Source organism: Penicillium canariense (genome assembly GCF_028826845.1).
Source record: "Penicillium canariense strain IBT 26290 chromosome Unknown utg000003l_segment0_segment0, whole genome shotgun sequence".
NCBI lineage: Eukaryota > Fungi > Ascomycota > Eurotiomycetes > Eurotiales > Aspergillaceae > Penicillium > Penicillium canariense.
This window is the reverse complement of record NW_026622730.1, coordinates 2,235,678-2,255,034: the sequence shown is the minus strand read 5'-3', so window position 1 is coordinate 2,255,034 and position 19,357 is coordinate 2,235,678. Positions and strand designations below refer to the sequence as shown.

The following is a 19,357-nucleotide window of genomic DNA, read 5'->3' as shown; positions in this document are numbered from 1 at the left end:
GGTCTACACTATATTGTGGGTGCATTTAGGCAGTGTATAGAGGCACTACAAGGTGGGAGTATGTATCATGTTTTCACTATTGATAGGTCCGGTCTCTCAATTATCTTTAGTTCTATCCTCGCTCTCTAACGGCGAGGACAAGCAATATCCGCCAATGGCGAATCATAAAACCTCCTCAAGCCAGACCCGTCGTCTTTTTCCAATAATTTTATTGCCCCGTGTATCACCATCGTCGGTCATATCCACTTCGAATTCCTCCAAGCTTGGAGAAACAGCCAAAAGAAGGTTGTGCCCAGCTTCTTCAGCGGCGTGTTCGACGAATCTTTTATAGTCCGCTTCATACTTTCCCACCACATGTGTTCGCACAACACGACCAGACCATTGCAGCCATCGTTCTTCGAATGAGATAGAGCAAGATGGTGCTTCAAACAAGCCTATAATAGCCTTAAGATCTTGTAAATACAAGTCGTCCAAATAGACAATGATGTTCAGAGACTTGCGGCTTTTGAACCCATGTGTCAGAGTATCAACGAGAGCCTGAAGATCTGCATGCCTCCCTTGCAAAGGAGTTGCCCTGTGAGCCCAGCTACTCACCTTGGCTAGAACGTACATCGGGGCAAATATCACGACAATCAGTCCTAACAACACCGAGACCCCTAGATGCTCTCTTATATGTGGAACCACATCGCCATTTCCTTGTACCAAAGGACCACTCCATATGGCTGATTCGGGACGAAATATAACCGTCACTTTTCGTGCCATCTCACATAAATAGAGGATATGCCGTCAAAGTGTTGAGAGTTCCAGGTAGTGACGCATTTACTCTGCTCAGTCCCCCATACCTAGGTATCCCAACCTGAATGCATACCGAGGACTGCTGGAACATTATGGCCATTGATTCACGTCGGATCTGTCGATTGACAGAAAGAAGGTTGAAGGATTTCAGGAAGTGGCATTTGAGACCTGCAGCATCGATGGTGAAATCATGCGGCTCTATTTCATCACCCGTTCTGAAAGCGCCACTCTGCGGTCGCGGCCTAAGGAGATTTCCGCTGATTGTTTGTTTGATTATTTGACTTCGGAGTTCGAAAGGCAAGTCTAGGAATTGAAATGGAACCAATCTGACGTTTGGATCCCCTAGTCGAACGGGTCAACTCCTATGCCTTGCGGATTGGAATATTCAGATAACCGACTCAGAGTAGCCATGCAGCTAGCTTATTTTGATCGAAATATGGAAACAAGTAATTCGTCACGTGAATGGTGAGGTGCTATAGCGAAGTGATTTGTATTATGCCACACAGTCCAAGATCTAGAGGATCCTTGTCAGTGTGGCCGGGGTGGCGGTTTAGGATAGGTATCCGTGACGAATATAGGCAGCGGCTGGGGTCAAGTGCTATGCGAAAAGCCACGCGAAAATTTATTCCACTTTCCAGGACTAGCGTAAAGCGGTAAAACGGAAAGAGGGAAGTCAAGACAAACGAAGCTCGAAGATCAATAGTGAAGAAATGCAGGACGATAGGCGCGTACCAAGCCAGATTGCAAAGTATTTTGCAACACAAGGGTTTAGCCGGAAATTCGCCGAACTGTCTTAGGTGCCTGAGATGATTGTTGCCTTTCATGCGCCTGATAGGTATTGGCCCCCATATGCCCTACCTAATATAGTAAGCGGCTTGAACTAAGGAAGCTTCAGTGAGTGCCAATTTTGCCGAGGGTCCAATCAGCGAAGAAGCCCCTGGAAGCGAGGGTCCAAGCTACCACAACTCCCAAGACTACTTTAGTTCAGACCCCACAAGTCAATCCGCGTTGGTGTCTCATTACCTAATAAGTACATAGCCCCTGGTTCTTGAATGAAAATCGAACTGAATCTTCGTTTCAGTCCACGGTCTATTCGGCATTTACCAACAATATCACCAAAGTCATACTTACAAAATGTTCACCCGCGTTCTTCTTGCCCTGGGTGGAGTCTCCGCCGCTTATGCTCAAACTACTGTTGGCTCGCCCTTCTTGGCCCAGTGGCTTATCTTGAGTGACTACTCCGTTTCTACCGTTGCAGCCGTACATCGCAAAACGTTCCTATTCTAGAGGGTTGATATCTAATAAAACGCCATAGGATGACGCCCATACCACATACAATATAAAGTGTGATAGCGAGGCCACTCTTTGCTCGCTTCCTGCCACTGGTGTCGCCGTTGTCACTGCCCCATCATATGTCGGACTATCATACACTGAACCCTCGGAAACATTGTAAGCCAGGATATTAACCAGGGACAAGTATCGAATTCGAGATGTAGCTGACCCCTCAACAGTACTTCCTCAGTCGGATGTACCTATATCGACGCTCGAGCATCGGCAGTTTGTACTACTTTACTGGCTGCTCCTAACGTGGCTGTCCAGAGCGGTTCTTTCGTCACAGGCATGACTACTTTGACCTCGACTGTCACCCTGCCCGCTGCTTCCGTTGAGCTGGGCTTTAACACGGCCGCTACAACTGCTGCCGCTTCCCAGGCGACTGAGACGGTTGCGTCCGCAACAACTGCTGCTTCTCATAGCGAGACTGCGACAGAGACTAGCGCTACAGCGAGCGCAACGAAGACCGGGGGTGCGAGCGAGGCATTTGGGCATGGTAATTCTGGTCTGATTGTGGGTGTAGCAATGGCTGGCCTAGCATTGCTATAGTAGAATTTGAAAATAGACTACCCCTCAGACGCTCAGGCCTTGTTTCACGGCCCGTACCCGGAACTATTCTAAATCACATTTAGATGCGGTGTAAATAATTATCTCCTACTTTAGGCCCCCCTTTGTTTTAATTCCAGACTAAGTGTGTTACGTATAATATATTATCCTCCTCTCTTTCTGTAGACGAGAAAAAAAGATGTCCTACCCTCTCTATATCACATCACTCTTAATAATGCCCTCCTAGTACTGAGCGGACTAGAGATCTTTATATATATATTCAACAGCGTTAATATATGATACGATATCTAGTGCTACTCTAAGTCTTTAGTTCATCCTTATTATCATTGCGACTTTGCTGACCACCACAATTACCACTAATGACTTTTTCTCCTAAGAGATCATCGATAATGTTGGTTAAATTAGGCTATCCGACGTCGACATTCTCACTTAGAGGATCCATGAATTTATATAAATCCATAATTTTCATATACGGAAGCTGGTCGATTACCTATGGACATAAATCACCAAGTTGAAGGTCTTTGGATTGAGGCGTATTCATCTTAATTAGTGCTAAAACTATCGATCGAACTCTTTATAAAGCATTCCTAGAATAGTCTTGTTATTAATGGTCAGCAGAAGCAGCAGGAGGCGGACGGGCGTTTGTTCTAACTAGTAAAACTACTATTAAGGTGCTCGCGTTTAGACAAAAGGGTGTTCGAGACGGCCGCATGGTTGATACAATGTTGAAATTGGATAAAATCTACATTGTGCATGCTCTAAGTGTGCCTAGGATATGTATTAGATGCAAAGACACGGAATCCTTTTTTTGAGTACTAGATATACCCAGGGTCGTCGATGGAGCGGTAACCGTAATCTTGATTGGATCTGTGGTGTCCATCGAGTGCAATATAAGGATATTGCATCCTCTAGGTTGCCTTACCTAGGATCGATGGAGCATAAGCTTTAGAGCTTTCCTCGATTAAGTCGGCGATACGAGCCCGGCTAGCGAGCTTTGGTCTTGTGGGGCCATATACGTAACCCTGCCAAAATCTAGGGTTCGGCTTAAGTACCAAGCATAGACTTCTATTCAGGATCCGGGGGATCGACGGACCTACCATGCCTGGATTAGCGTGTTCCAAATTAGGGTTCAGGAATTAGAGTCTAAGATTGTGGCGGTAAATCTGATTTCGAATATTACTGTATCTACGGTGTAGACTACTGTGAATACAACAAGCTTCAACTGTGAACGATCTATAGCACGATCCAGGTTAGGTATATGCCAACGCAGAAGGCAGCCTTCCAGATTTTGCTAATATGGGTATCCATATTGATCCACTCAGACGTTTCTACTGGTTTTATCTGGAATACATGGAACGGAAAGGAGTATAAAATTAGGAAGGAATGAGCTCATATATCGAGCCTATTCTTTAGGGTATCAGAACAACAATGCAAATATACAAAGGTGGGGAATCAGAACATCAAATCTGAAGTCCATGCAAATCATCAAGCATCATCCTGCTTCTCCTTCGAGCTGTCCCTCTTCATCCTCTCCTCCGCAGCACGCGCCAGAATCTCCCTCCTAGACAACGACCCCCCCCATCGCCGCCCCGGTCCCACCGCCAGCGCTCCTCCCAGCCTCATCCACCCCCAACCCACCCAAGACAAATTCACCGCCCGTCCACCCCTGCTCATCAATAACCTCCTCTCCACTCTGCACCCGCTCCCAATCCCCCGGATCATAAAAGTCCTGACCCGTCAACCGATTGCCACCCGACGTCCAATCCGCGCGCTCAACCTCCCGCTCAATCTGCGCCGTCAAATCCCAAAAGTCACGGTCATGCGGGCCGAACACGCAATGCGCCAGCTCGTGGCAAAGCGTTTTCCGAATCGTTCGGTAGTCACGGTACCCGTCGTATGCGTCGGTGCGCAGCCGCAGCTCGATCACCTCGCCCTTGTTGCGATTGAGGCCCAGCGTGCGCGACTCGCTGGTCGTGTGCTCGGCTGGATTCATTTCCGTGAGCAAAGGGACGGAGAACTTGTGTTTGGCCATTGCGGCGCGGATGCCGGGGTCGTCACGGAGGCGGGTGAGGAATTCGAGGGAGCGTTCTGGGCGGGGGAGGTAGGCGAGTGGGAGGAGCCGGTGGAAGGTGTAGTTGTTGCTGGAGGAGGAGAGGGTGTGGATGCCACGGCTGGTGGAGGTGGAGGTGGATTTGTTTGTGCGTCGGGCGGCGGCTTGGGCGGATGCGCGTGCTTCTTGTCGCTTGCGGGTGCTGGTGGCTTGTTCGTGGAGGTCGGCGATGGCCTGGGCGGGGGTGCCGAGGAGGGTGATTTTGAACTTGGGCGAGTCGAGGGGGAGAAGGGTAGTGAGTTGGGTGGGGAGGAAGGGCGCCTTCTGCATGCCAGGCTTGGGAGCTATGAGGAGCTTCTGGTTCGCTGTTGGGATGTTGAGGGTGCTTTCGATATCGGCGGAGAGGTCTTGCAATGTTGCCGACGCGGGGAGTTGGAAGCTATGCGGGGTGCCATGGTGGTGCACGGTGAGCTCGATGGGTGAGTCCATAGCGAGTTCAGAGATCGCAGAGGTCGATGAATCGCATAAAAGGGAAGTATACAGGGCGGTAAGAAAGCGCAGGAGCGATGGCGAAGGGTACGACTAAATAGATGTGTGGATGGACAACCCAAATAGGCAGGCGCTGCGGCGATTTCGACCGGGTTCCACGGCGATAGCTTTGTCAGCGCGGAGATAAGAGTCTGGCAGCCTCAGGCTGAGAGAAAAGTTTCGTGAAGGTCATGAAGCCGATCGATTATCAATCAAGCAGCGCGGTGACGTGACAGAAGGCTGGAGCATAGAAGCATAGACCATGGTTTCTTGAGTTTATTTGGTTTATTTAGATTACACGAACTCAATCGTGGTATTTCAATCCAGACCCCGACGCCACAGAACATGTAGATACACCCCAAATCCTGCCGAACTCCCCTTGCCAAATGTTCAAATGCCATATGCAACAAAAACTCAACAGAGCGGACTAGATACCCCGGGCACTCCGGGTCGAAATGCGAAGAAGCATACACTATGTGAAGAGGTGCTTGCTTAAAAGATGTCGAGGCAAGGTCCTGCTAAATCCGAGAAGGAGAAAAGGAAGGGGCGGAAGTAGGCCCAGGTGCAAAGGAAGAAGGAAGTCGCCAAATGGAGTAGGAGGCGATATCGACACCTCATTCATACTGCCTTTCGTCCGGCATGTTGAGCGTCAAGTTGGAAATGGCCTCATCTGAGATCCATTCCGCCAACGCAGGGAACCAAGTATGACTGAAGCAAACCCGTCAGTACTGTTATATCATATATCATTTCCAACCCTAACCCCAGCCAGCGAAACGACTCACTTGTAGAATTTTGTTGCAGTTAACGCCTTCTCGGTATACTCCTCCATCAGCATCGAATCGTACTGAAAGGGCACCTTGGCTGGAGCACCCTCAAACGTCGTCCGGCGCAGCGGGTATATATCCTTCAGTCGGTACTTGTGGAAGTTCTTGCACTGCCAGATGTCCGGATGATCGTCCAGCTCGAGTCTGCTCAGGCCTGTGATGTCGATGTATAGGCCAGTGGTGATGTCGATCCAGCGCGCATCAATGATATTGTGGCCCTGGCCGCGCTCACGCTGCCGCGACCACGGGTTGATGTCCAGCAGATAGTCGCGCTTGGCTTTTCCTCCGGGCGACACGTACTCGACGATTGTTTGGTTATAGTGGTCGGCGAGGTAGGCGAGGGTGGTGTCGGGGACCTGGGTGTCCATATCCCAATCCCAAGGGAGAATCTGCACAAACCGGAACCGCCCATTAGCTTCTCAGGCCCCGGACCAATGTAGGGATTTCTAGGGCTCTACCTTCCGGTTCCACCACCATCCTAACAAGGTCCCATGTGCAATCCACGTCTCGAGGTCGTTCTCGTCAAAAAAGTTCAAGTATGCGCGGATCATGTGCGTGAGCGTCTCTGCGCGCTCCGAGTCGCTCACAGGAGTCGTAAAGAATCGCACGTCATAGTGGCCGAGGATATCGTCGCGGCCGGGTTCGTGGAAGTATTTATATTCCGCCGATGCATTCAGCCCGTATTTTAGCCACAACGGGTCCTTTAGTGTCGGATCGATGTAGGACGTGCTGTCCCGGGCATCCTGGGAGTTTGGCAGTGCCGCCACTGCGGACCAGAGTGCAGCCCCAAGCGCCCACGTTCGCAACTGCATCTCCGGGCGGGGTGAGGACCGGTGTCGTCCGGATTTTTATACAGGGTTGGATTCGGGGGGCGCGGATGTTCCGGTGCTCATACTGGGGCTATCGGCGGGGGTATTCAAGGCCGGTGGACAGGTTATTCGTTTCGCATATACAGCTGATGCCGAATGGGCTATGCGCCGGTCCCGCACAGCGCCCGGTGGGTGTATATAACAGGAAGGGCAGGGATGTCGGCTATGGGGAATGATGAAGAATGACCAAGAATCAAGGAAGCGGGAACTCCGCTATGATCAGAAACGAGAAGAGGAGAGGGTAGGCAAGAGAAGAAGAAAAAAAGGGAGACGTTGGGCCAGTGGGCGGACTCCGCAAGAACCAAGAACCATCCGACTTTGATCCGACTAATCCGGACATCAAGGCCTTGGGGGTTTTTCTCCCACCCTGGATCCCGCCCTAGTGCACGGTGGAGCGGGGCGGATTGGACCGGATGCTTCCCCACCGATGGACCCAGCGATGGGTTGATCGGATCGGATGAGCTTGAAGAGAGCTAGAAAAAGGGGAAGGAGGATGAGGGTCGGGGGGAGGGGATGGAGAGGAAACAAGTCTATCCATCCTACGGAGTAGATGCCTGCCTATGGACTACACGGACTGCCGTCTAACTCGTTCCCTCTCCTCCTGCGACCAATGGGCCGTGATAGGAGGAATTTAGTGGGTACGAGAGGGTGTGATGGGCATCTGATGGTCCAAACCTGCATGGCCGGGGAGAGGAATGCGAATACGATGATCCGGGGGAAGAGGAACCTCAGCTCCCGGAGTCCTGCAACTACGACAAAGGGAGAGGTTGCTCCGAGAGGGGGTGAGACCGAGGCCAGGAAGTCTAGGACGTGTTCGGATCCCCTGGTATCCCCGAGTTCTTGATTCTTGACTGCACTTGGCGCTCGCGTGCCATTTTGCCTGCTCGTTCCATCGGCTCCACCCGCCAAGCAGCTGCAGTGCTCACTCTCTGCATTATTCAATTGGAGTTAATAGTAGCTCTTTAGAAAAAGGGGGATCATCTAGGGATCATCTAGGTAGTATGGGGAACCCCTGAGCATTCAATATCCCAGGGTCCACGGAGTAGTTCTGTGTCGTATCATCTTGTCCCTCCCATCTTCCCACCTCAACCCAAGAAACGAGGACCTTGCCAAAGCGGGAGCGAATTATGTTCTTGGCGGCACCCGCCAAAGCAGCAGTTCCCCCGGAGCGCCCAACACCAGCTGGCCCTGCAGCTAGTGTTGGTTAGTTAGTTAATGACAGGCCATAACTCGTGGTCTAACTCTAAACGACGGTGCAAGGGCTTTTGTGCTTGTGTTCCGGTCGACCCGAGCACACGACTCACTTCCCTATCCGGCATCCGGGCGCATAGTGCATGCATAATGTCCTTCATAGCAACGTACAATAACCCTCGCCCCAGTCAAACAATTCATCATTAGCCATTCCCTATTTCTCGGTTCTGGAACAACGGGAAAGTAGTCTCCTCAGCCCATGTCCGATCGTGTTTGGCATGAATCACCGATTCACAGTCTTGCTATCATAGGGTTACATGGGGGCGGGGAGCTGGAATTCCAACCCCAGGCCAACCCCCACTCTTAGCAAATATGTCCGGATGAAAGTATGCGTTACCTTCCTTGGACTAATACTTCCAGAGTCACTAACGACCACCGGGACTTGCACTTTCAGTCATAGTCCCCTGCATCAGTGTCACGTGAACGGTGAGATAGGGGGATCTGCCCCCGTCTGGAACAGCCTTGCGCTGCAGATCGCACCGGGAACACTGGTTCGGCGGATCCCGCGGGAAGCAACCATGATGCCGGCCGGACTGGGGATGGAAAAGGAAGATCAATCCGCCACGGTTGGGGGCGCAGGGCGGACAGGCTGAATGATCGTTGACCTACGCAGAGCTGATGCGCCGGCATCGAACCAAGGACGAAATACCGCGTGCCATATTCCATACCGACTTCGTATCCTTACGAAGGTCCAGAGGCATGATTGGAATTCCTCTATTCATCCAGAAGAAAAGATCTACATCATAACAGTGTGCCATTAAAAACAAGAAAAAAAAAATGGTTCGGCCAACATCGTCGGTCGGGTCTAGGTCCGTGAAAACATCTCTTGAAGCCTTTTCGTCATCATGGGGAGGACGCCCGTCATCCCACACGCGGCCCTCCCTGTCTCTCCAGTAAATCGAACGAAGCACCCGCAGAGCATCTCAAAGTCATGAGATGATCTACTGCTTCTGCTCGCCCTCGGCCGGGGCAGCCTCACCCTCGGCGGGGGCGTCCTGCATCTCCGCATCGGCCTCGGCGGCCTTCTTCTTCGCCTCCTCCTCAGCCTTCTTGAGGTCCTCGGCAGCCTTCTTCATGGCCTCCAGCTCGGCGCGCTTCTTGGCGGCAGCCTCCTCCTCGGCCTTCAGGACGGCGGCACGCTCTTCCTCGACCTTCTCCTTGTAGCGCTGGATGATGGGGCCGGAGATGAAGCGGATCTCGTCCATCTTCGCGACGTAGACAGACTTGGTGGTATCCTCACCCTCCTCGTACAGCCAGTCCTGCAAGACAAAGTTAGTTCTCGAGTGTGAAAAAGGTAGTGCATGCAAGTTCGTGGGGACCACTCACCTCGATGTCAGTCAGCTTGGCCCGCAGCTTGTCCTTCTCGTCATCGCTGGCGAACTCGGAGTAGACACCGTCGATCTTGTCACGGAGTTCGTAGATGGAAGCCTCAAGCTCGTTCTTCTTCTCGTCGGTCTCGGCAACCAGCTTATCCTCCATGTACATGGCGTTCTCACGCTCGGTCCAGGCCTCCTTGGTGGCCTGGTCGACGCCGCCGGTGCCCGAGACAATGGCCAGATCGCCCTTGCGAACCTGCTTCTTGACCTTACGGGTCTTCTTGGGCTGCTCGTCACCGTTGGTGTCCATAGCCTGTGTAGAGTCGTTAGTACTACTGTATCGAAGAAGAAGGATAAAATCGCGCTAAAAAAACTTACATCGCCCTCCTTCTCGCCCTCCTCGGGGACCGGCTCCTCAACCTCCACGTCCTCAACGTAGTAGCCGGACTCGACGTTCAGGATACCGTGCAAGTTCAGACGGGCCTTGAGCTTGCAGATCATGAAGTCGTCGTTGGCATCGGCCTTGACGCCCTTGACAGAGAAACGGCCAATCCAGGGGTTAATCTTGCCGGGTAGCTGGTCGGGCTTAGAGTAGCGAGCCTCGAGATCGAAGGGCTGCTTGCGGTAGAAAGTGAGGATCTTGGTCGAGGGCATGACGTTGCCACGGCTGAAGACAGTGAGGCTGGTGTCCTCATCAGGGATGTCGGGGGACTGCTCCCAGGTGAAGTCGATGGGGTAGTTCACGATGTCGTGAATAGCGAAGTCACGGACGCGGAACACGGGAGAGAGGGTGGCGCAGCAGAAAGCGCAGCCACGGGCAATGGCCTCATCCTGGTTGAGAGTGAAGGACAGGGGCTTGCCGAAGAACTTGCTGATGGTCTCCTTGATAGAGGGGACACGAGTCGAGCCACCAACCATCTCAATGTGGTCAATGTCCTCGACCTTGAGCTTGGCCTCCGCGAGAGCCTGCTCCAGAGGGACGGTAAGGCGCTCCAGGAGAGGGCGGACCATCTCCTCCAGCTCCTCACGCTTGACCATGGCACGAACATCGGTGTCCTCCATCAGGGACTCGATGCTCAGGGGTGCCTGGGGATTGGCCGACAGGACCTTCTTGAGCTTCTCGGCGGCAGCCAGGGTACGGGACCAGGCCTTGGGGTGGGTGCGGATGTCGATCTTGTACTTCTCCTTGAACTCATCGGCGAAGCGCTCAGTCAGAGCCTGGTCGAAGTTACGGCCACCGAAGTGACGGTCGTAGGCGGTGGCCTTGACGTTCAGCTCACCCTTGCGGAACTCGACAATGGTAGCAGTGTAGTCACTGTAACCAATGTCGACGAAGAGGACCCGGCGGGGCTTCTCTTCGGGACCGGGCAGGTCAAGCTTGGTGATACCGTAACCCAGAGCGGTGGCGGTGGTGTCGTTGACCAGGCGGAGGACATTGAGCCCGGCGATCTCACCGGCATCGATCATGGCCCGGCGTTGAACATCGCTGAACCAGGCGGGAACGCTGACAGTCACATCGGAGACAGGGAGTTTCAGTTCCTTGGAGGTGATATCCTTGATCTTGGTCAAGTACATGGCAACCAGCTGGGTCGCGGTGAACTTCTCCTTCTTGCCCAGGTAGTTGACCTCGACACCGGCCAATCCATTGACATCACAGATGCTGGAGGAGTTGAACTGCTGCTCGAGCTGGACATCGGGGTCGTTGAAAGAACGACCGATCAGGCGCTTGAGAGAGCCGATGGTGTTCTTCAAGTTCGAAGTCTCTTGTGTCTTGGCGGCCTCGCCGATGGCTCTGCTGCGGGCGCTGAATCCGACCAGGGAACTGTAAGGCACGAAAAAAGATACCAGATTAGCCTTTTCTTCAAAGTCGATTGGGATGAGATTGGGCAGCCACGGCGGGGCGTATAATGACCACTTACGGAGTCTGTCGGTTGGAAACCTCATTGGTGATCTAAAGCAATTCAGACAAGACTTAAGTCAGTTTCAATCCATTGTGATTTTCGCGGGGAAGGGCGACCAAAGGGGACGGGGAAGGAGTTCTCCAGCGAGGCTGGGCTCCGCGGGGCAAACACGCACAATATCTATACCCTTGTTCCTGGCAACACCGATCTTGGTGCTCTGCGCACCAAAATCAATACCGACAACAGACATTGTAGGCGGAAAGTATGTGGGGGTATATGGGGGGAGGGGGAAATGGAGGGGTGAGAGGATGAGGAAGATGAGGTCAAGGAGGGAGCGAAGTTTGGAGGGGAGAATTTGCACGCCACTCCACTATTGTGATTGGAGAGGGGCGATAACCAGCGATCCTCAAGCGGTCTGGAGTCTTTTTGGTTATAGGAGGGTATGGGGGTGTTTATGGTATGAGAAGATGCAGAAATCAAGTGCTCAATCCAGATCCTTCTTACGCGCCGAAAATTCTACGCTTTGGGCCTATATAATGTGACTTGCGATCCAACGTGTGCGTGCGCCCATCGAACCTTCTGGCGGCTGCTGGATGCCTTCGTCACCCTGACCGCCTGGAGTGGCGGATGTGGCAGAAAAAATTCATCGTCACCGCCTGGAGAGGGGTATTACATAAGGAGATCCGCCAGCTGGGTCAATTCACGAGGCGGTCATTGGCCGAAGTATACGCTTCTACATTATGCTGAGGAGAATGACTCTCCGCCGATCAGGCACCACTTCAGGGGGTAGAGGATATCATTGTCGCCTTGTGCATTTCCATATCCTTCAAATCAAACAAAGCAAGAGCGAAACCCATGAGTTATAGGAGAAAAGAGCTTGCCAAGAGTCGGGGGCAAGACAAATCATAAGAATGACAATGGCTGGGACAACGTGTCCACGGAATATAGGGGTACCACCAGAAAAAAGAGGGAAAAGAAAAGCGGGACAACAAAAATTGACGTCATGGAGATAACATCATTCACACCATTTCACCGGAGACATCGGAGACCCGCGACTCTGGATCAGAGGCTCTCGGGGATTTCCATTGTGCCTCTCGCTTGTCCACAGAGTGAAAAGAACCCCTATGACTGGAGTCAAGATCCAGGAGATCAGGTTGGATCCAGGTAGGGTCGACGTTCAGGGCCTCAGGGGCAGTCTCATCGGACTCATATACAACCGGCCACGTTTCGTTCGAGTTTGTTTTGCCTTCTTGGGTCGGCAGCCCGGTAGATACCCGAGCCTGACGGGCATAGTACAGTTTCCGCTGGTCCTCTTCGCTCATCAGGCTCTCCACGTTGCGTGGAAAGGACACTGTGTTGGAACCGTAGTCCGAAGACCCACTGCACACAGAGTCGGACGAATGGCGAAGCTGGCCCGGGGTATGGAATCGAGGAACGGTAGGCAAAGGCGACTCCAGCAGGGTCACAATGGGACCCGGCTTGTTTGTGTTGGCATAGTAGCCATCAAGGAGTTGCTCCGCAGGAGCAAATCGTCCTTCAACCTGCTCAGACGGGCGAATGGGGACTGACCTTCGGCGTACAAGACCGGTGCGAAAGGTATCTACGTCGACATTTAACTCATCGCCCTGGGCCCTGGCAAGTTCCACGGCATCGGCTGGAGTGGTTGTGATATCAGCGGCCGCCGCATCCGCTCGTGGCCCGCCCCAGGTACGTTGCCCAGCCGTGAAAATGCCATATACCATGTAGAGCCAGTTGAAAAAAGGGTTCACGATGAACATCAGTGGATACAGCCAGGCTTTGAAGCGTTTCAGCTGAAGGCCGAAGTAGAACATCAGCAAGTAGTTAAGACCCAAGGAAACTCCCACGAAGCCGACTGGGAGATCGGTGACTTTCTTCGAGGTTGTGAGGAGAGCAATAACCATGATAAAAAACAGGAGTGCCGTGGTACGAATGGTATTTTGCATGAAGCGCACCGTGCAAAGTAGTGGATAACGCGCCCATAGCCGTACATCGGTGATCATGCAGACCTCATTCGTGATGAAGCCCAGAAACCAGCGCCGTCGTTGCTTCAGCAGACTACTGAAGGTCTGCACAGCCTCGGTCTTGCAAAAGGCCCCGGTGCACATCTGAATCTGATATGGCTTCTTCGCGCCGATCATGAAGAGGTGGGTGAGCCACCGATCCTCTCCCAGATGGCATTTTCCAAAGTCAAAGAGGTCATCACACTGTTCTGCCTTGTCTGCGAAATAATATTTCGCCATTTTGCGAAAAGCCGAGAACCGAAGAATTGTCAGTGCCCCTGGGAGACAAGTCACAGCACCACAGCCGGATTCGACCGATCGTTCGAAGAGCTGTCCATGGATATATTCCATATCTTGAAGGATGGTGAGAAGGGAGTTCTTTTCTGTTGTGGAGGTAATGATACCCGTCATGGCCAGCATATTATGCTTGCTCCCTGGCTTGAGCTCCATGTCGTACATGAAATTTTGTAGACAGTATCGATCAAGAATGCAGTCTGAGTCTATAAACAATACGAATAAATCGTCATGTCGTTTCAGGTACTCTGCATAGACCTTGTCGATGAGCTTGAATGTTTGTTTCTGGCAGTACCGCTTTCCTCCATGTTTAAAGCGCGAGACCGTGATCCGTGCGCTTTTGTAAATCGTGTCGATACTCTGAGGATAGCTGGTGAGTAAAATTGGGATTCCAAGATGTTGGATGACGCGAAGATACGGCTCATCGACCGTACCACCATCCCAGGATAGGAACACATGGATGCAAGACGCAGGATAGTCGCCGTCGACAACGGAATCAACGGCCTTGATCAGGACCTCGGGGTCTTCTTTGTAGACAGGCATCACCACTACAGTCTTGGGGGCATTGTGATCGTCTAAGACCTCCTTGATTCTTTTTTTCCTTCCGAGGGAATTTGTGACAAGTTGGTAGACACAAGAGAGCCACGGCCCGATTAACAAGACGGTAAAAGACCAGAAAGCGAACCACTGGAAAACATAGGCCATGCGAGCAGGGAAGTATCGAGTAACCTGAGGTGGCAATGGAAGCGTGACTATCATGATGGGTAGAAATGCCAGCCTATCAACACGTCACATTATTAGCCATTTTCCATTGAATCAAGTCGGTCCTGGTTGTTGAAAATTACCGGAATAAAGAGAACAGAACAATCATCACCACAGCAAGAACTCTTATACTCCAATGGTCTGCCTTTTGATAGACCTTGATCAAACAGTAGAGGAAGGCTGCGAGCCAGAGCAGCCATTCGAATGCGGCAGCCAGCATCAACGGGCCGACGATGGCCAAGTAGACGATCTGCGGGACAGTGGACAGAGTTAGAGCCAAGTCTATATTCAGCAAATATTAACATACATCCTTTGTCGGCCAGCTATCTCCTGGACCAGCCCCAGGTGCTGCCATTGTGGCAGTTTATTCTCAGAGATTTGGCTGTGATTGCAGATATGAGACCACTTCAGGTGTGGGTTCGCATCCTCTCCAGCGGGACAGGTACAAGGTAAGAAGGCTGTGCGTTTGAAGACGTTGCAAGTCAATTCTCGATGCACGAAACTAATGCATGCCGTTTGAGAGCGAACAGGTCTCAGGGCCACTCGCATGCAGTACACGAGCTTGTGGATGGTGACAGTCGAAGACAGTCAGCGTGATAATAAATCAATAAAATAAAGAGGACTGGAGCTTCACGTGGACTCATCTGAGTTGATGAAGGCAGAAAGAACCAGATGGCTTTGGACCTGACAATGAAGCGGTGGCATTGGACTGAGGTGCGAGATGAGGCAACGGCAGGAGAATAGGCAGGCACGGCCAGGTTCTCAGTTTGTCTGCTGTGGGCGTCGTGCCTATTCCCCTCCACTATCTCCAACTTGCGTTCCATTTGATTTCTTCTCGGCTACGATTATGTGATCGATGCATTTATTCATGCATGCATCCTTCATGGTGCAGCTCATTGCTGGCCGGAAATGCAGGCAGCTCTACTACCAAAGTGGATCACGCTACTCCCACTGCAGTTTAGAGCTGCAGCCTCAGGCAACAGCGCAGCTCCCGCGCCCCGAAAAAAAATCCCATCCCCGCCGAGCCCTTTCCGTTCAGACGATTTACTGCGCCCATATCGAATTAACGCTTGATTATTTATTCGGATGCTTTAGGCCCAACATCCAGTCTCCAATCTTCCACCTGTCCGGTTCTTCTACCGTTGGGTCTTCCTCCGCGCCCGAGTCTTTCTCCACGCTTTCTTTCCGAGCCGCCATCCCCGATTTGAGTCACGTTGTGATCGCAAGTCTTTCACATCACAATGGCTGATGAGCAGAAGCCCGCCGCGAATGCGGCCGCAGAGCAGGATGTCCAGAACGTCCTTGCTGAGCTGAAGGACAACGGTGCGCCCGCCGAAGCTAAGACCGACGCCGACGAGGCTCGCATTGTCGCCGAGGCCGCCAAGCTGGGCGAGAAGTCGGAGCAATCTGAGGAGAAGTCTCAGCAGCAGCGCGAGTCGCGTCCCCAGCGCGGTGGCCGAGGTGGCCGTTTCGCTCGCACCAACAATGCCAAGTTCGATCCTTCTTCGCAGAAGGAGACCGACGACCCGGTGGAGATCCGCAAGCAGGTAAGATTCTTGGGCAGAGAATAAGCAGATCATGATCGAATCAGCTCTCTAATCCTCGTGGGATAGGTCGAGTTCTACTTCTCCGATTCGAACCTGCCCATGGACAAGTTCCTGCTGTCCAAGGTTGGCGGCAGCGCCAACCACGCCGTGCCCCTGAGCCTCCTCCACTCGTTCAAACGCATGCGCCGCTTCCAGCCATTCGAGGCCATTGTCAAGGCCCTCAAGGACTCGGAGACCATGGAGCTGACCGAGAACGACACCGCCATCAAGCGTAAGGTTCCTCTGCCCGAGTCCGTGAACACCGACAACAACGCCGAGGCCGTCAAGGTGTTCGAGGATAAGGCCATGGCCCGCAGCATCTACGTCAAGGGCTTCGGCAACTTCGGTGACGAGGAGCCCACCACTCAGCTCGACATTGAGGCTTTCTTCGAACCCTACGGCCCCATCAAGGCCGTCCGCCTCCGCCGCACCCAGGACAAGACCTTCAAGGCCAGCGTCTTCGTCGAATTCGCTTCCGAGGAGAAGCAGAAGGCTTTCCTGGAGCTCGCCGAGAAGCCCCAATGGAAGGGCCAGGACCTGGTTGTCAAGAGCAAGAAGGAGTACTGTGACGAGAAGGTGGAGGACATCAAGGCCGGCAAGGTCTTCGCCAACACCAGCCGTGGTGGGGCTCGTGGCGGTCGTGGTCGTGGTGGCCGTGGTGGCCGTGGCGGTCGTGGCCGTGGCGGTCGTAATGACCGTGGTGACCGTGATCGCGGTGACGACAAGCGCGACTGGCGGGAGCGCCGCGATGAGGACCAGAAGGCCGGCTTCAAGAAGGACTCCCGGGGTGTTCCTGTCGTACAGGCTACCGGCGAGAAGCGGGCTCGCGATGACGAGGCGAACGGTGACCACCCCGCCAAGAAGGTGGATGCGAAGGAGTAGATGAGGCGCCCCTTCACCTTCAGTTTGCATTTTCTTAATGGGTCTGGGCGGAATCTAAAAGTGTGATGATACGAACACAGTTACATAGGCGTTATGTCTCTCAAGTTATTTTTGATTTCATCATGATTCAACTGTCAAGGTCCAGTCTTCTGGTCGTATATGTTGCATGTTCGGTCCGAGATGTTGTCCAATTTTTTCGAGTGAATATCGTGGCTCCCATACGACGGCTAAAACGCCAAATCATAGGCCAAGGTGTCGTCACACAGCTCCTCTCTCATCTTATGAACTCTGGGAGTCATGTCAGTCCGAGATCCCGTCTTAACCTGCTTCCCACATGAACATGCAATGGACAATAGTAACGTACTCCAAATGAGCCGGGTGCACGGCATAGGTCGCGACATCGTCCGGCTTCTCCAAGACCGCCACGAGGCCCATATCGAATCCTTGTGCGCGGGGAAGACAGACCGGAAGGGGCTGGCCACATTGCATCGAGACAAGTCCTGTCGAGGCAATGTTAGAGCAGTATGTCCGTTCAGCTTGGGTGGTCAAAACTTGACGAACCTGGAATCTTGCCAACCATGTCCTTGGCCTTCTCCGACCAGAGGCTCAACTGAGCGGGAGTCACGCCTTGTTTGAGGCGGAAGAGGACTGTCGTGTGGGTGAGTTGCCTAGACTGACGTAGAATGGATCCCCGCATTCTCGGATCGGAGAAGCGGTGCTGGGTAGTAGGGATAGTTCAGAGGGGCGCTTACCGATGTGGTAGACGGGCATTTTGGGTGCGTCGCAGTCCGGGTTATTACATGCGGGTGATCGATGTAAGATGAACCTAAAGATGATGAAGTTATGGAAGGGAACGATGCGGTCTGTCTACCGGGGGTGGATCTTTCTGAGGGGTGGGGAACGGGACATCTCCGAGTGTCTTCCCAGGTTGTGCCTTGAACCGGCCTGCACGTAGCGGGATTTGGACCAGATAATTCGCCATAGAAACAAGGAAGCGAGCTAGATTGCGAGCCTGCCTCACGAGAGCTACACATGCGTATTTTTGTGGGTTTCTGTACTGGCCAGAGTGCACTTCCACTAGACCATAGATCTGACTCTAAACGGTCCAACTGTCCCATCTAGCCGATTCGCGTCACTGCCGAACGGCCATTCGGCCGCAGGAGCTGAGAACTACTCCGAATACACCATTGTAACTGTTGGTCAATTCGAGGTCATGTAGGAAACCCAAAACAAGGTGAGTCCTCAAGAAACAATCCCGCGTGGTAAGACATCACCTCCCAACTCGATAACTTATAGTCCATTGGACGCCTCTTTCAAGAAGCCTATGGAGGAGCCTGTCGAGAACTCAGTCGAGAACCCTTGCACACAACACGACATCTCGCCATACATGCAGCACGTCGCAATTTTGGCCTTCAGCAGTGTTTTCCCGGGTTGACGACGACCTCACCGCTTGACTTACCATAAACTACACTTTATTCACATGTCTTATCTTCATGCTCGCCATGCTACGCCGAAGTTTCCATCAAAAGGTCGGGGCATCGGAAGGAACACATTGGACCCCAATCAAATGTTGGGGGGTTTCCCCTCAAGATTGGCATCGAACACATATACTTCCCCTTCTGATTCTAATGCGAGCCAACCCTCGACAGCCTCAAGCAAGCGGGTCTGATAACCCTTGGCTCTCTCCCAATGCGAGGCCTGGAAACTGCGATAATACTCGAGAGACTCAGGGTGAGATCTGTGAGCGCCTTCGTACTACAGCCAAAACAGGAACAATGTCAACCCTACACCCTTGATGCAAACCCAGATCTAGATGTGCTGTCGCAGCCGAGAAGACAGCACCCTTCTCTCATAGTATGTGCTCTATCAATATGGTAACCATTGCATACTGGACACGAAGCGGCCACTCATCATACGCGGCTGGATGGGAGGAAGGAAAACAGGATGTTCTTACAATCGGAACCGCAGTGATGACCTTGGCTATGGTTTTGGTAGAAGGGTACGGGCCTTCATCTATCATTATAATCAAGTCTTCGAGATACGTGTTTTGTGGTTGGAGAAAAGCACTGATCACTTGCAAGGAACTGCTTTGACCATAGCTTGTTGATGCTCCAATAGCAACTACCGCGTTGACCATGGTGAGATCTCAGCTCTATAATCGCATCATGGACAGCCCCAGGGGACTCTGTTGCTACTGTTCGAGTATTATCTGAGACTCCCGATAACCCTGAACGCAATTCCGTTTAGTTGATAGTACGCAACACGCACTCTGCCCTCTCAGACTTCCTGCCTTCCCAAAATTGCCATTCCAGTTCCCAAGCTGCCTTGGCATCCAAGACTCCTCCTCCACGAGGCCGAATCAATGTAGACAAACGCTCT

General features: G+C 52.5%; 8 protein-coding genes across 8 annotated transcripts; 2 read left to right on the top strand and 6 right to left on the bottom strand.

The window, feature by feature from the left end:
- Positions 1 to 162: 162 nt before the first annotated feature.
- Positions 163 to 612, bottom strand: N7482_005646 (uncharacterized protein; the record flags this gene model as incomplete). Its single annotated transcript, XM_056687771.1, has 2 exons — positions 163 to 537; positions 595 to 612. The coding sequence occupies 2 exons, from the start codon at positions 610 to 612 to the stop codon at positions 163 to 165; spliced, it is 393 nt and encodes a 130-aa protein (XP_056543326.1).
- Positions 613 to 1,929: 1,317 nt separating this feature from the next.
- N7482_005645 (uncharacterized protein) lies at positions 1,930 to 2,676 on the top strand (the record flags this gene model as incomplete). The annotated part of the gene is made up of 3 exons (XM_056687770.1): positions 1,930 to 2,055; positions 2,111 to 2,244; positions 2,307 to 2,676. 3 exons carry the CDS (start codon positions 1,930 to 1,932, stop codon positions 2,674 to 2,676), a joined length of 630 nt encoding a protein of 209 aa, XP_056543325.1.
- A 1,579-nt stretch (positions 2,677 to 4,255) lies between these two features.
- Positions 4,256 to 5,233, bottom strand: N7482_005644 (putative zinc metalloproteinase; the record flags this gene model as incomplete). Its single annotated transcript, XM_056687769.1, has 1 exon — positions 4,256 to 5,233. One exon carries the CDS (start codon positions 5,231 to 5,233, stop codon positions 4,256 to 4,258), a length of 978 nt encoding a protein of 325 aa, XP_056543324.1.
- Positions 5,234 to 5,886: 653 nt separating this feature from the next.
- Positions 5,887 to 6,908, bottom strand: N7482_005643 (putative mannosylphosphate transferase (Mnn4); the record flags this gene model as incomplete). The annotated part of the gene is made up of 3 exons (XM_056687768.1): positions 5,887 to 5,980; positions 6,055 to 6,485; positions 6,555 to 6,908. The coding sequence occupies 3 exons, from the start codon at positions 6,906 to 6,908 to the stop codon at positions 5,887 to 5,889; spliced, it is 879 nt and encodes a 292-aa protein (XP_056543323.1).
- A 2,249-nt stretch (positions 6,909 to 9,157) lies between these two features.
- hsp88 (Hsp70 chaperone Hsp88) lies at positions 9,158 to 11,683 on the bottom strand (the record flags this gene model as incomplete). Its single annotated transcript, XM_056687767.1, has 5 exons — positions 9,158 to 9,475; positions 9,543 to 9,845; positions 9,911 to 11,354; positions 11,452 to 11,483; positions 11,609 to 11,683. The coding sequence occupies 5 exons, from the start codon at positions 11,681 to 11,683 to the stop codon at positions 9,158 to 9,160; spliced, it is 2,172 nt and encodes a 723-aa protein (XP_056543322.1).
- A 769-nt stretch (positions 11,684 to 12,452) lies between these two features.
- On the bottom strand, positions 12,453 to 14,865 carry chsD (chitin synthase D; the record flags this gene model as incomplete). The annotated part of the gene is made up of 3 exons (XM_056687766.1): positions 12,453 to 14,526; positions 14,594 to 14,760; positions 14,818 to 14,865. 3 exons carry the CDS (start codon positions 14,863 to 14,865, stop codon positions 12,453 to 12,455), a joined length of 2,289 nt encoding a protein of 762 aa, XP_056543321.1.
- An 886-nt stretch (positions 14,866 to 15,751) lies between these two features.
- On the top strand, positions 15,752 to 16,978 carry N7482_005640 (tRNA maturation protein LHP1; the record flags this gene model as incomplete). Its single annotated transcript, XM_056687765.1, has 2 exons — positions 15,752 to 16,057; positions 16,124 to 16,978. 2 exons carry the CDS (start codon positions 15,752 to 15,754, stop codon positions 16,976 to 16,978), a joined length of 1,161 nt encoding a protein of 386 aa, XP_056543320.1.
- A 227-nt stretch (positions 16,979 to 17,205) lies between these two features.
- Positions 17,206 to 17,749, bottom strand: N7482_005639 (Dabb family protein; the record flags this gene model as incomplete). Its single annotated transcript, XM_056687764.1, has 4 exons — positions 17,206 to 17,266; positions 17,343 to 17,478; positions 17,540 to 17,626; positions 17,731 to 17,749. The coding sequence occupies 4 exons, from the start codon at positions 17,747 to 17,749 to the stop codon at positions 17,206 to 17,208; spliced, it is 303 nt and encodes a 100-aa protein (XP_056543319.1).
- Between the last annotated feature and the right edge of the window lie 1,608 nt (positions 17,750 to 19,357).